Below are 17204 nucleotides of genomic sequence, written 5' to 3' on the forward strand. Positions count from 1 at the left end.
CGAACTATAAAAATCAGTTACAAAAGGCTTATATAGATACGAATGCAAATACTACACAGAGTGGACGTCGCCGGGTACTTGTATATCCCAACAACAAAAAAGACACTTAGTACAGATCTGAGAGTACTCGCAGTTACTAACAGCCAGTTCAAAGCCACTAACAACTAATAAAAAGGTCATGCATCTAAGACTAATATTTTGGTCGAACTTAGACAAAAATCGTATTGCATGACATTCAGCGGTAGAATCTGTTTCTCTAAATTTTTGAATTTTTTTGTTAGCAAAATGTATCCAATTTGTTTTGTCATCTTTTTTGTTGTGTGACGTCATTAAGCCTGATCGACTTATTTGTCAAAGAACGAAATGATCATGTCGAAAAAAGTATAATTTGGTCAAGAACTAAGGAAAAAAGAAGAGAAAAATCATTCTTGATATCATCGCAATTATCATTACGACGATTATTTAATGTTATTACAGGGGATTAACTTTACATAAAGGAATGTAACGTCGACTGCAATCAACCTCGATTTCAAATATCAATGGAGTAACTCCCGCAGCATAGGTAGCAAATGCACACTTTGAAGTTTTACCACTACTATGTGCTAATTGGGTAAAAGAACGATAATCAATTAAGGCAGAACTGTGCGACCAAATCCAGTGGTGTTGGCTGTCAGAATATACAGCATCTATCCAACAATGCGGATCTGAAGTTAGAAAAAAACCACCTAAAAATCTGAAAAAATAAACTGAAACATAGTTTTTTAAGCTTTGTGTGTTTAATTTGTTTGATATCGAGAGCACTTTCTTGTTGGCGTCTTTCGTTTGTGTCTTTGCTACATTCATTGATATGTTTGTTTGAATTATTTAGTCAGTTGTGATAAATGTATGTTTACACAGTTTTTTAACACGAAAGCCAAATACCATGAGGCTAACTCTTTAAAGCGGAAACAAAACTTTGAAATACTTTTAAAGGATTTAGTGAAGGATTGAATTAGTCAACGTACAAAACGTGAAATGAACTGTAGATACTGTAGATACTAATTCAGAATAAGGTATGAATATTTGGTTGTTAATATAGAGTATAATATGACAATGTAGCGGGATCATATCAACATTCATGCTACATATATATTGGGACTTTCCTAAATGCACATTCATGTATCTCATCGATTTTGAAGTCAAGGGTACCACATACTTCTTTAATAGAGGACTCGTACTCCATGTTTATATGCATTTGTCAATAGGCAATGCTTCAATAATGATACGGGTTATATCATACCTGTCTGAAATTATTAGTTACATACTTCGCCTTAGATGGGATTGATTTTTGCCCGATCTATTATGTGCCTTTTGGTTGTATAGCTCCTAACATATTAAGTTCGTATGCATCATGGGTTTCCTTTTTAGGTGGGATTTGAACGTTCCTGATGAAGTAATATACAACTACATTGTATATCACCATGTTTACAAGCGGAAACTTTCGCGCAGCTAAAGTAATAACGGGGGTAAGACAATTTCCCTTTTAATGTAGCAAAATGTCAGCAAAACATAAAAAAATTTACATATCTCCCAGTTGATACAATATTTTATAGAATGCATTTTTTATCATGATTTTTTTTACCCTCATATGAAGCGCCGCTTACAGAGAACTGTTGAAATGAGATGCACTTATGTCGTTCTGTCGAAACTTGACAAACATATACTTGCAATTAGTAACTATTAAGTACATGTATTCAAGTATTGTATACCTACTCTACTGGACTATCTGAAAATACCGCCAGTTGCTTTTTGGTTTGTGTTATTCAGTTGTTCTTGTTCTTTGGAGTTGTTCTTGACATCCGTTTATCTATTTTTCAATCTTCTTTCTGATCAAGGTATAATCTTTTTTTGAATTCGAATTCATTCTTTGTATTGTGATTTGTTATCTTATGACTCTTTTATACTTAAATTTATTATTATTATGTCGCATACTTTAAATATTGTATGTCGTGGGTACCAGTTGTCATGCATAAAGACACACTTTGATGTTTTATGGATATCTAATTGTGTGGTTTTTGTCAAAGTCTGCATACAAGCCTATAGAACATGCATCATTCATTGAACAGTTAATTTCGTGGTTCATCTGTACCCAATAAATCGACGAAAATTGGTATCCGACTAAAAATAATGAATCAACAGTAGTCAAGACATTTAAATTGTTGCAAGGTTATCTCTTCTCCTTTCTCCTATCCGCGTTCTTCTTTCTCCCATTAGAATAAAACATCTCCTTTTGAGATATTTTTTCTTGAGATATTAGAAATTTTTTTAAAAGGAGAGATATTTTATTTTTTCTTCTTTCTCCCAGCCTTCCTCTCCTTTCTCCTACCGTCTTTCTCCTTTCTCCCACCCCTTTCTCCTTTCTCCTACCCCCTTTCTCCCTGTCTCCCTTACCCCTGTCCTCCCCCTCTTATCTTAATGTTATACAGAAAAGAAAACACAAACTTAATAAATTAATGAATGTAGCTATTCATTACATGCATATGACAAGACGTAGATTCGTTATAAATAAATATAAAATAGAGCAATTAGAAAAACTTATACCAAAGTGTTGAAAATGAGATGACAGTGGTATTACTGCTTTTTGTATTACAGGTCCCATCTGATATCTTGTAGTGAAATCAGCTAAGTGTGCACCGTGACTTCGGCAAAAGTCCTTAAATTAAAAATAAAAGCGAAGAAGGTACGGCATTTATTTCAATTTATCAAGTCAAATCACAGTACACTACACGAACAAAATTTTACAATATGAACTAATATTGTTACAGTTAGAGCTTTTAATAAACACCCTTATGCAAAAAAGAAATATACTATGGTGTTCCTATTTGTTCCTCAGCTGAACAATACTTTAACACAAAATAAACAGTATCAACGTGGGATAACAAAGCTTTTACAAAAAATAGAAAGACAAATCTGATAATAAAATGTTAAAAGTGCTTAAAGTGCTATGTTTAACATGTTTAAGCGTTTGAAATTTGTTTAAAATAAGTTGAAACTTTCGATTAATAAAAGACCAATTGTTCAGAGAAATTCGCCAAAAATCCAGAACTTCCGATTATTTTAGTTGAAATAATTTCTGATTTCTGGTCCTTTTAAACCTAAATTTGTGGTATTGGATTACCTAATTAGCAGTATTTGTCACAACTTTTTGAAATTGTTGGTCCTCAATGCTCTTCAACTTTGTACTTGTTTGGCTTTACAACTTTTTTTATCTGAGCGTCACTGATGAGCTTTATGTAGACGAAACGCGTGTCTAGCGTATTAAATTATAATCCTGGTACCTTTGATAACTATTGGCTCTGTGCTTTGTTGATTACCGTACGGTGATACATAGTTACTTACTACTATCTCAAAAGGTTATTGGTGGAGTCATCTTGTCTTATTCTAATGTTTATATCAAATAAAGATATAAGAGAAATGGGGGAACATGATTATTACTTAAAAATCTAACATTATTACATTCAAAAAGGTTGATAAACCATACTCAGTGAAAAAGCACAATAATAAATGTGTAAATATCTATCATCCAACCTTTAATCAGAATTCCAATATTTTTTTTATACATTTCACTGTCTTGATAATTTATTACGTAATATTGTCATTTATGCATGTTATATACTATGTACTTAAATGACATTTACCTGTGCCTTTGACCATGTCATTGTAGTTAAGTTCACCAAATAACACGACCCACTGACATATTGGAATCCACTTGGACAATCTATATTACACATTTGGAAAATAGTTGTATTAACATAGGTACTTAACAGGCATATATAAAGGTAAACTTGTCGGAATTATTAGAGTGACAAGATAAGGCAAAAGTAGTTTACCAGCGTTCGAATCTCACTAATGGATTACAATGACAAACCAAAAAGTGGACACGATGACATATCTAGCCTGCTTAACAAACCATTATGCTTTTATGTTCATAGTCCTTGAAATGAAGATTTACTTGTTTTGGAGGTTGTTACTCTGTAGTTTACATGTTTTTTCTTCTTCTTGCTTTGAAAGGTGTGCATACGCTTCGTATTATTACAAATTAAGACATCTGATAGGGTAACATAATTTGTATATATCGGAATACAAACTGTGACCTGCTGATTTCACATAATACCTAATAATCTTCAACACGGATCAATAAACAATTCAAAATGTGAAAGTGATAGTAGAAATTATCAAATGAAAAAAGAAGTAATTTTTCATGCATCGTACTGCCTACAGTGTATAGATTAAATCTTTTACTCCTAATACTTTGCGTTTTTAGAAGAAAAAAACTGTATCAAAATATCTTACACAATAATTGTGTTAGAACAACTAATACACATTTACTTACATGGATTTGGCGGTATAGTAGGCATGAGTGTAGTAGTTGGCAGAGGTTGATGATCGTTACATAAATTATTTTTACAACAATACGGAGTAAATGCTGATCGACGTCCAAAGCCACTTCCTATCTTGCTGCAAGACTATTTAAACAAACTTGAATTATTTATTGGTACAATGAAAGCTCAAGAAATACATTCAGAAAGGGGTATTTTCTTATGATCATACAATACAATACAATACAATACAATACAATACAATACAATACAATACAATACAATACAATACAATATAATACAATACAATAAAATAATTTTATTGTCAATCAAGGACGCCCTAAGGGGGTAGTATAATTACAAACAAATTATTACAATGATTATTATTAATTATTAATGATTTAAAATGACAAAAATACATAATTATGTTGATTAGGTGAATAAAGTTTCATACTTTACTGCTTTAAGTTTGTTTTGTCATTTTATGATTTAATCGTATATTATGGGTACATGTTTTTAACATAACATCAGATTTAATTTTTTTCGAATTTCCTTCCCTTTATTTCATGTATTTTTCTGTGAAAGTGGATCTATGAAAAAACGGACATAAGTTCAATTAGCAGCATACTTGTGATTAGATTTATTTTGATATTAATTATACCCTTTGGGTAGTGCTCCACAAGTAATGGAGGAATATACAAGAAACTGAACTGAACAATGTAATACTGTTGAAGTAATTGACAGTGTATAAAAAAGATGTATAATTACTTATCCTTATCAATTACGCACAAAAGCAAAACAGAGTAAACACTGTCACTATAATCGTACAAGCTATCGATTAATAATCGATAAATTTGACAATAATCGTGACCATATCGGTTAAATCAGAACATAATGTATCACAGAGATATGTGTAAGCAATCTCTTTTAAATCATTACATCGTTACAATTCATTGTGTGAAAACTGATTACAGAAATGAAATATCTCGAAAAGTATTGATAAATCAATTTCAAGTTTTAATTCCATCAAAATATGAAATGATTAATTGAAATGTCATTGTTAAATGGTTAAGACGTTAGTTGCTTGTACAAGCATACTAGAAAGGATTGAAGAACTGAAATGAGAAAATAGTTAGAAAACAAAATTGCCTTTTATATATCATAACACATCTTTTTTTCTATAGCATGTATAGGGCGTATCACAGATGGATTTGCCCTAACAATACTGGTATTTCACATATTTGAAACGAAAATGTTTCTGAGTGAACACAGAAATAAAAGATATTGAAGTAGTGATATACTAATTTCAAATCAAATCCAAACTTAACATTTAACGACCAAACAAGATGTCATTGTTTGAATGTAGAGACGTAATTTGTTTGTTTATGTTCTAATTGAGATTGTGACACGTTGATGAATGATGTACCCCTATTTGCCAATTTTAATTATTATGTCTGTTTTGTTCACGCATCGGTGTCAATATAATGGAATTTGATGCGACTGTAATACATGTGAGAGGTTAAGCGCTATAAAACCAGATTTAATCCACTATTTTCTACATAATAAAATGCCTGTACCAAGTTAGGAATATGAAAGTTGATGTTCATTCCTTTGTTTTATTCTGTTATTTTGCTACTTGATAAGGGACTTTCCGTTTTAAATTTTTGCACAAAAAAGAAAAGGTTAGAATGATAATTCGATGTACTTTTTATGAGTATTCAATCATGACTCATCAGAGAACATGACACTAATTTAAAACAGAGTTAACTCAGATGAAAGTTTAAATCACCTTCTATAAGTTAAAAGAATTCAAGCAACTCAAAATTAATGCTCTACAAACTGCTATATTCCCCAAAAAAATGATTTTGTAAACATGGTAAATTTAAGGGTTCAAATTTCTTGCTATATTTTTGTCAAATTTAAAAACAATTCTAAATGTGATGAAAATTAAACGAGACAAATCAAGTGGTTGGGTCCCTCTAAGTTTTCAATGAATTTATTATACCTGTTCCAACATACATCCCATTTCAACTAAAGGCCAAAATATATGACCACCAGATACTGTTGTCTTCTTAATGGAACAAACCTTCAAATAGAAATTATCGACAACTTCATTTGTTCAATAAAAAATGTAACATCCATCTAGTAGACAAGATTTGTTGAAATTTGGCTAATAACTGCTTAACACATGTAACAGTACCATTAAAACGTTTAATCCTGCTGCAATTGTTTGTACATGTCCTATGTTCAGTAGTTGTCGTTTGTTTATGCGGTTCATAAGTGTTTCTCGTTTCTCGTGTTTTATATAGATTAGACCGTTGTTTTTCCCGTTTGAATGGTTTTACACTAGTAATTTTTTGGGCCCTTTATAGCTTGCGGTTCGGTGTGATCCTAGGTTCCGTTTGAAGACCGGATCTTACCCTATAATGTTGTACTTTTATAGATTGTGACTTAGATGGAGAGTTGTCTCATTTGCACTCATACCACCTCTTCCTATATCTATTGACAGTATATTTATGTATATAGAATTGAGAATGGAAATGGGGAATGTGGCAAAGACACAACAGCCCGACCAAAGAACAGAAAACAGCTGAATAGTTGGTTTCTTTTCGTATTTCAATGTCTTTTGTCATTTTGCATGTTTGTTTGTGAGCTGGTTCTCATGTCTTGTGTCGATTTAAGTTATTAAGCCTTTCGAAATAATATTAAAGTAAAACGCATAGCAAACAAATGACATACAAAATAAGTATCCTATTAAGCAATAGAAACCGAAAAACAATCACATTTATACATGAAAAGCACCCATTCCCTTTCCCTCACCAAACATGTTTTGTCATGATTATTTATAGACCTCAATGGGAACATGTAAGAAATAGCACCTCTTCTCAAAATTATTCTTTTTTTTTCTTTATGGATTTGATTTTTGTCTAGGAATCTTCAAAAATTATGTTTTAAACATTTGTTATATATCACCATTTGTTATGACATTCCAATATGAAACTAACTTTTCTTTTTTTTTTTTTTTTTTTGGTAATAATTTGAGACCGTACCCCATGTACCAACTTTTTTTCGCGAGTGATTCATTTTCGCGACTGCCGCAAGTAGACAAATTACGCGAAAATAAATCGATGAAAATATTTAAAATGTGTATATTTCCTTATTAAACTACATCTAGGAAATAAGAAAGTCGCGAAATTTGATAACCGCAAAGTGGACTAGAACGGATTAAACGCGAAATAAAGTATTCGCGAAAATAAGATGGTTTTCAGTATTTAATTCAGGACGTGGTCTATGACGAGTCTCTATTGTGTATGAAGGTATTAATTTTACACATTTCTCTGATTACAAAATGTTCAATAAAAACTTTTCTCTGGACATCAAGCAATTATTTAATGGTTTAATCAAACTGAAATATGCATATCTTCACGTTATGGAAACTGTCAATAAATCTATCAATAAATCATGCATTACATTGCTATATAGATTAGACCATTGGTTGTTCCGTTTGAATGGTTTTACACTAGTATTTTTTTGGTGCCCTTTATAGCTTGCTGTTCGGTGTGAGCCAAGGCTCCATGTTGAAGACCGTACCTTCATCTATAATGGTTTACTTTTATAAATTGTGACTTGGATGGAGATTTCTCTCATTGGCACTCATATCACATCCTTCTATATCTTTGTATTACATATAAAGGCTAGATGGGTTATGGTTCTATTCAACTGAAAAAATAGAGATATGCTTACGTATCCAGACTGACATTGTGTAGTTTTCGTGCATGCGCCTTTATACGGAATATGCGATGGGCACTGGTAGCAGGTCACTGAGAAAGGAAAGTGTATACATTCCAACTTGATATTCAACACGATTTGAAAACTGACTTGTAATACGTAATAATTACCTAACTCATGTGCTTGTAATACTTGTTTTCAAACTCAAATGTAGTATAAATCAAACAAATAAACTAGTTTACATAAAACTGCATATATAACCCCTCCCCATTTAAAAAGCATTTACCATGAATCTACAAATATTCATTAACTTTGTGAACTTGTTGAGACTCAACTGGCCATCAATACTGTATTTAACAATCTATATATATATATAATAGATGTTGGCCTCTTTTTGTACTTTTGTGTTAATTCAACCTATCTTTATCATCAATTTTTAAGTACTTTGATCGTGTATATCTAGACATCGATTTCACTAATTAGTAAGAATAACTTACGATTCCCTTGGCTAGCTGTGCCTGGGTTTCTTTTCGCTAAAGCTATAATGAGAAAAACAAGAGTGTGTACACTTGGTTTATTCTTATTTGGTTGGCTATTTTTATTACAACAATAAAAATAATGCATGAATCAGAACCTAATGAACAACCCAAACATCTTAATCAATAGAAACTAACAATGTCATGAAAAATAAGAAGAAAACTAACGAAAGGACAAACACGCTTACAACGCAGTCCTTATACAAATTGAATACGCAACATTACCTAAACTTAATAATAAAGGAATTCGAGTCTTTTTTTATCCGCAATATTTCACAAATTATTGTAGGGTAGTCGCATATAATTTAAATCATTCTCTAACATTTAAAAAAAGTAATAGATGTTAGACATTTGTTAAAAATGTGCAGGTTTTATGAATGGTATACAGTATCAATACAAACTGCTCAGAGTCTAAATTGACCAGTTTTTGTGCTCGACCTGTAATATCGAGCACACAGTTTACTCGACTAGTCTCGACATTGTCTCGACTGTAATTAACTGTACTTAAATGTACTCGACTAGGTCGCGACTTTACTTAATTAGTCTGATGATCCTTGTGTAGTCTGAAATGGTCTTGACCAATGCTCGACCTGTCTCGACCTGTCTTGACCTGTCTTGACTAGTCTCGACCTGTCTCGACTAGTCTTGACCTTCAAATTTAGTTTTGACTGGTGTTATTCAGCCCATCTAACTAAATTAAATATTGATCTTACAAAATTCAAGCTTATTCGGTAGTTTGATTTATTGCAGTGAAATGAAAGAATTTAATTCTACAATAGGTTAAAGTAAAAATTATTATATAAATAACTTTTTCAAACCAACTTGGATGTTCATCAAACTATGCAGCTATCTTAGATATATATTAAGCTTACTGAATCCCATGTCATTTAATTTGTTGTTGGATTGCTGTAAAATTTAAGAATTAAAGTAATCTTGGAAAAAAAAGCTAGGATTTGCAATTCGGACAAAATAGAGATAGTACACTTTAATATTTTAATAAGTTTTTCAAATCAACTAGGATTTTCATGAAACTATGCAGCTATCTTAGATATATATTAAGTTTAATGAATCCCAGGTCATCTTGTTTTTTTTGTTTTATTGCTGTCAAATTTAAGAATTCAATTAACCTAGGTAAAAAAAAGCTATAATTTGCAGTTCGAACAAAATAGAGATAGTACACTTTATTTTTTTTTAACTTTTTCAATTCAACTTGGATTTTCATTAAACTATGCAGCTATCATAGATATATATCAAGCTTACTGAATCACAGGTCATTTTGTTTTTTGTTGTGTTGCTGTCAAATTTAAGAATTAGATTAATCTAGATCAAAAAAGCAAGGATTTGCAGTTTGGACAAAATAGAGATAGTACACTTTAATTTTTTTCATAACTTTTTTCAAATCACCTTAGATTGTCATCAAACGATACAACTATCTTTAAAATATATTGATCATACTGAATCATAGGTTGTTATTTAGTTTTGAGTATTTCTGTAAAATTTAAGAATTTAATTTATCTAGGTCAAAAAGCTACGATATTAGAAATATATATTTCCTCATAATTTGGGAAAAAGTATATATAAAATAGTTATATAATTCATACAGGTTAAGGTTTCCGACCAGTTCATAAATTGATACTAATACCTTATGTATTGTGTGCATATCATAATTGCCCATTTTTAGTCCAGTCGATTTGTGCAGATTTTTGTCAAAATTGCTCAAATTGTGGTAAAAGCATGAAATTTGGCATAGTAGTAGTATATGCCATGAGCAACATTTTAAGCTACGGACCCACTCTGAAAGTCGAAATTGGCGCAGGAGGCGGCCATTTTTAAAATGGCGGACGTTTGATCTCTATAAATTAATAAAAAAAAATACGAAAATAATATTAGAGAAGATATTGACATGAAATCTAGTAAATAGAATGACAGTGCTGATAACAATTGTCTTTTTGAACAAAATTTTCGAAAATGTTACCCATATTGAATAGCGGCCATCTTGAAAAATCTTTTTTTTTTAGCCAAAATAGGTAAAGCTTCAAAGTCATAATTCGATGAAAATAAATATACAATATATGTACATTGTTGAAAATATAAAAATGTATTTGTATGAGCTATAGAAACAGGACGAAAAGCGATTACCCAAAGTTTTCCTCTTGTTTTGTAGAGGGTACAAATAAATGTATATTTTCCGACAATGTACAATTAGTGTTTTTATCCTGAAGTTCACACCCAACACTTGAAATTTTAGTTCTTAAAATATGATTCATTGTTCTCTAAGGTTCAAAAGTAATCGACATAGTTAAAACAGAAATTATCCTAAAATGAACTATTACGCTAAAAGCAATATTCATCCTACCGCATCTTCAACATATAATCACAGGAGAATTTTAGTTTACAAGTACAAATAAAGCAAACAAGTATTTGTATACCTATCATTTATTAAAGTTGGCTGATTACAGGATAATTCGTTTGTTGATATTTATTTAAAACTGTGATTGCAGACATAATGAGTTTCATATCATACAAGTGATGTTAAAAGAAAATCAACTGACTTTAAAAATATTTCAAAATAAATTAAATGTGCAAGTTGTGTCAAGCCAAACAATAGCTGTCTCTGTATATCATATTCTATCACATTGTCCTCCACATTTACAAAGAGTAGTACAACTCAATACTGCCTTTACACATTTACATGTCCTTGGTAACCGTGTTTAGTTACGTGCTTGCTGCAGAAAGGTTCCTGTATAGTCATCTGATATATTCATCATAGATGACAAGGACTTACAACTGTGGACTTCAGATATTGATGTTTTGGTAGCCACCATGAATGATGCCCAGTTTGAAAACATGGATTTCCAATATATCATTATTCGCTATTTTGATTAATTCATGGTTTGCATTTATACTTTTTTTGCTTATTTATATTGGATACTTACCAAGTGGTCAGATCACGCATGCACATGTTTACGAAATAAAGGTATCAGTATCGGAATTTCTGTTACTTACACGTTTTCCTAAGTATCTTCTTACAACAAAAATTACATATATTTAATATAATTTATGACCGAAAGTTGTTGTTGGAAAGGATAAAAATTTTAGATTTCGAAAATACTTGAGCTAAATATATGAAGAACTTAATGGACAAATAGACTGGAAGGAATGTGTGAAACGACAAGAGAGTATGTGAGAGGGTTTGCAATGCCAAGCAGATACAAACAGAATAGACATAGACATGTTAGCTAGTAATCAGTTCTTTAAGCATACAAAGATGTTGGGTCTTGAATTGTTTTTTCTTTCGCTAAATTTGAAACAGTTGCATGAAGGCTATGGATCTCCAGAAGCACTCCAGAATCACAAGGCAAAATGGAGCAAATCCTGTCAAACAAATGTTCAGATCTCAAAATATTTCATCAGTAAAAGTGAAAACATACTTCTGATGTTGAAGATAAGTTGCCAATTGAAAGAAAAAATAAGAAACCAGACATTGTAAAGTGGTACTGGATCAACAAAATCATAAGTTTCTTTAGAAGGAATGGTACATGATGTCCAAACATCGAGACAAAGACCAGTAATGTCGTTGAATGGCAGACAACACTTCCATTTCTCATCTAGTTCAAGTTTTCAACACGTCGTCGACAGGATACAACTGCAACTTATTAGTCCTCAGATAGAGGGTAACATGTCTCAGTGTTTGTGGAACTGATTCATTTTGACAGCCTACATTGAATGTTCCTTTAAACCTTTTTATAATAGCAAGCCAAACTCAATCAAACTATTCTAGTTACTTTGCCTATGATAAGGCCTTCACTATCACGACTTTAAGACATGACCCTAATTTTTCACAAGGGTTGTATTAATAATTTCTTCCATGACAACTCATATTTATTAAAGACGTTTACTGTACAATTTAACGATATCAGCAATTTCAAATATTAAAACAATATCTGTCTCAGAATGTGAGCCGACACTATTTTTTTACTATTTGACTAGCCCCATTTCATGGATAACAGATTCCTAACTTTCTTTCTGTGTATTTGAATTCTGTCTTACTAGCATCGCGTTGTCGTGCAGTTCTAGCAAACATTTAGTATAATATCTGCTCCTGAAATATAAATCTCCAGCACTGAGGTTACAAGAACAATGGTTAGTAGTTTATGTGACAGTCATGTACTCTATTGTAGATCATAACTGTGGATGCTTCATGATGATAGTTAGATACCTCATAAAAAAACTCCCTGCAATCATTGTTCTTGTTGATTCATCACAACTGTGTCTGGTTATTTAACTGGTATTTTCAATCAGTGACTCATCTTTAACTTTTTTCGTTTTACCTGACAAAATATATTTTGGTAAGAAGATTTGTTTTGACAGGATTAGTACCTTTTGCCTAGTGATTCTGGAGTGTTACTCTCAATGTATGGCCTTGATCAACTTGGAACAGTTGTATGCTTACAAAAAAATGACTGATTACCAGCTCAAATGTCTGCTCTTTTTGTATTTGCTTGGCATTGTAAATCCTCACGTGTCCTCTCTTGGCATTTCAGAATTCTTTCCAAGCTATTTGATAATTAGATTTTTCAGCTTCGGTGATTTCAATACCTACATATTTTTCCTTTTCGTCATAGAGTGGTCATAACTTGTATATATGCACTATTTTGTGGTAAAAAGTAACTAAGACTAACATGCTAAACTACAAGTAGATACATTAATTTTTTCAACATATGCATGCTTTATTTGAGCACTTGGTGAATACCCTGTATAACTAGCAACAGTCATAAATAAATAATTTGCAAGACTAGTTGTAAATGCATAAAAAACTAATAATAAATTCAAATAACAATTTAGGATAGCGAACAATGATTTATTGGAAATTTACGTCTTCAAAATGGCCACCATTCAAGATGGACACTCATACTCCAATAGTCCTCAGTTGATAGTCTTTGTCATTAGTTATGAATATACGAAAGGTTATCAAAGTATGTAAAGTAATAATTTTTTCATATTTTTTTTAATAATATTTATTAATTTTTGGAGGCAATTTCAAAATGGCCGCCAAAAGCCGCCATTTTAATTTTCTGAACTGGGTCCATAGCTGTAAATGTTAGTTATGACCTCAACTAACACTCTGCAAAGTTTGAAGCTTTTACCACAATTTTTTCACTAATCGACTGGACTATTAATTCTAACGAAATTTTCAGATAATTTTTCAGATTCAGCTGTTTCTTTTAAATAATATTAAATGTGCTTTTTATATTGTATTGTGACAATCATAGCACATATACAATGTATCACGTGAATAATACAATGAAATAATCATATTACGAATACCAAATGGCGTATTCGTTCAAATCGATTTTACGGATTAAGCTTTACTCCATACAATAAAAAAAATCAACAGTTGAAAGCCAAGGGTGTCAAAGGGAGGTGTGATGTGATTACCAACTTAGTCTAATATTCATAACAGACGCAAAACATTATGGCTGTAACTCTGAATCAACCTTTTACTGTATTTTAAGGAAACATTTACATGGCTTGAGATGCTATAATGATATTCCAAACCAACGACCTGATTTGTTCTACATAAAAGATAAAACAAATATGGTGATATATTGGAAACTTACGACAATTTCCACAATGCCTCTTACACTGTTTTGACATATATGGTTCACGGCACATGCCAGGTCGGATGAGTTTAACCCTTTCACATGCTGTAGTATCTACATCTTCACATATTTCTGCCGTTGTTACACAAATTGCTATTGCTATTGACATGAAAAATAATTTTACCAAACAAATTATACAAGTATATCCCATTTCACAATATGAATAAATGAATATTTGTGGGAAATGCCATTTCTGATAAGAACTGAAGAAAACAATTGCTCATACCTACCAACATGTGTATCATTTTTCTTTATTTTGATGTATAAATTAAAGATACACCCACCATCAGCCCGATGTTTCCGTTCTTTTCTAGTATGTGTTGAGCGACTGAAATATCTTGACAAATTATGAATTGTAATTGAAGATTATTTTTAACATACTAGTATTGAATTTATCTGAAACATTATTTACAGTTATCCTGACTGTTAAAAAGTGATTGCGTTATTATCCAGAGCACGCGAGATCTGTCCCGTTTATTTCAAAAATTGTTCACTTTGTAAGTGGTGGGATTGGTATGTTGTATACTGTTGTTTGTCTATTCGACTGTTTTTATAAATTATGAAAAATAATGTGAATGCTCGTATTGTTACTAAGGGTTAAGATGATATACCGCACTTTTTTCCTCCGTGTTTTTTTTCCTTCACATCTGTATCGATCGTACGAAAGGTATCATAGTATATAACATTAAACTATTTACCAACAAGAATAATTTTACACATAATCCACGTTCAAGTTATAATTCCTCTTCTACAATGTTCTATATAATAAATCATTTGAACTTTTCCGTGCTATATATGTTACCTTATCTAATTATGTGACACGATTTGTTTCTCCAGATAACAGGTCTACATTTATGATAGACAATGTTGTATACTTGTAACAAATACTTCATTTAACTAGTTCCCAGACATCTTGACTACTATTTGTAAATACATTGTATGACCATACCTGGACGTCTTCCATAAAACAGCAGATTATCTTTTGTATGAGATGGGCTTCTTTTTGTTGTAAGGTTGTATTAATACACAAAATTATCAAGTGTTTTGGACGCTAATTCCAATCTCTCCAGTCATAATATTTTTTAAGAATGATTTAAATTTGCTACAAATGCCATCTACGTCATACAAGTGAGCGGTTTAGCTAGCTATAAAACCAGGTTTAATCCACAATTTTCTGCATGAATAGGCCTGTACCAAGTCAGGAATACGACAATTGTTATCCATTAGTTTGATGTGTTTGAGCTTTTGATATGACATTTGTTTAGGGACTTTTCGTTTTGAATTTCCCTAGGATTTCATTATTTTTGCGATTTTACTTTTTAAAAGTTATTTCACCGGGGAACCTAAAATTTATCTAAGGAAATCCACATGTCCCTAAGGACAAATGGAATGAAATAGGTTTAATCTGTTCTATAAATTGTTAAAGAGTTGGGTTTTTTAAAGTTTTTATAAGAATAAACATTAATAGGAAACTGTTGATTTCTTCGAACATTTTTCGTTCATCAAATCAAAATGGATGCCTTTCGAACGTGTGTCATAAGTCTACTTCAAGGTACGAAAGTTATAAATCATATATATCTAGCGGGACGGCTACAGTGCAGGCGATTTGGTGTCACGATATCTCGGTAGCATGGGTTCGAATCACGGCGAGGGAAGAACAAAAAATTTGCGAAAGGTATTCATTTTACGCTTAACTGTTTCAATTCATCGACATTACATTTGTCGCGAAAAAAATAAAGTTTATTCCAACAGATATCCATGTTCAACTTGGTATTTTGGCAATATATAACTATATATAACCTTTTATTATCATTGATGTACAAAAACGTTAATTAAGTTGACAGACTGCGTTTTTACGTTTTAAACTTACTTTCAGCACAAGGAAAATGAACATTTGTTCAAAAAGGCATAAATGACAAACTTTCATTTGATTTTGTCTTCTAAAATTATCAAGTTAACGCAGAGTAAACGCGTTTACTGTATGTGTTCGTTTAGAAGCGTGATCGTTTCTAGTGCAGCATGTATTAAACTCGCAGCAAGCTCCAAGCTCCAAGCAACGTCTTGCTTTTGTTCTACTTCCCTTTTAACTAATATATGTCACGTTTTGTCGATGTTCTAATTGGTTGAGATATTTATTTGTATGATTTTGTCTATTTTCCAATTTCTTCAACTGTTTTTCGTGGTACTGAATCTTTCCTTCGCAATATTTTCAGACCAGTTTATATTGTTTTGAATTTGGCTGATGGACAATGTAATGTTTGTAACGTAATTTTCTGTTGTTTGTGTTTTCATGTATAAAGCTAATAAGTCCCGACTTCTAGCCTAACTAATGCTTTCCAACTTTTGGAACTTTGAGATAAAGGTTTGCACTTCTTTTTGTAGAGAGTTAAAGGTCTGAATTTAAGTTTCATTCCACAGATTGCGAAAGTCAAATATTTCCTGTTGTAGTTGATTTAAACTTTTGTTACAGGTATCGTAAAACTGGCTTAAACTCTTATCTGTTTGATTTTGTCGGTCTTCCATTTCTTCAAACTCTTTTTCGTCGTATTACGATTTAACTTCTCAATGGTTTCCGAAATGTTCATGTAATACTGAATTTTACGTATGGACAATGTATTGGTGGTAACGTAGTTTGCTGTTGTGTGTAAACTCCTGTTAAAAGCTAAAATATCCTGACTTCTAGCATGACTACTGCTTTCTAATTGATTTGTTGTGGCGTTTATGGTTAGCAACTCATTTTTGAAAGAGTTTAATGTCTGGTGTACTGTCAGATTACGCAAGACACTTACTTCCTGTAGCACTTCATTAATCCGTTGATTTGTTTTGTTACGGGCATTGTAGAACTCATAATACTTTGATTCTAGGGCAATATACTTAAGTTCAATGTCCATGGTTCTTTTAGATAGTTTTTCGATCAC

The 17204-nt window shown here is 31.6% G+C and overlaps 1 protein-coding gene across 1 annotated transcript; it reads right to left on the bottom strand.

Moving 5' to 3' along the window:
• Positions 1-422: 422 nt before the first annotated feature.
• LOC139501176 (uncharacterized) lies at positions 423-15073 on the bottom strand. The gene is made up of 9 exons (XM_071290168.1): positions 14985-15073; positions 14245-14385; positions 8585-8626; positions 8103-8179; positions 6364-6444; positions 4373-4505; positions 3678-3757; positions 2581-2692; positions 423-704 (listed from the first exon to the last, which is right to left on the bottom strand). The coding sequence occupies exons 1-9, from the start codon at positions 15004-15006 to the stop codon at positions 472-474; spliced, it is 921 nt and encodes a 306-aa protein (XP_071146269.1). The 5' UTR covers positions 15007-15073; the 3' UTR covers positions 423-471.
• Positions 15074-17204: the final 2131 nt, after the last annotated feature.

Source organism: Mytilus edulis, chromosome 13 (assembly GCF_963676685.1).
Source record: "Mytilus edulis chromosome 13, xbMytEdul2.2, whole genome shotgun sequence".
NCBI lineage: Eukaryota > Metazoa > Mollusca > Bivalvia > Mytilida > Mytilidae > Mytilus > Mytilus edulis.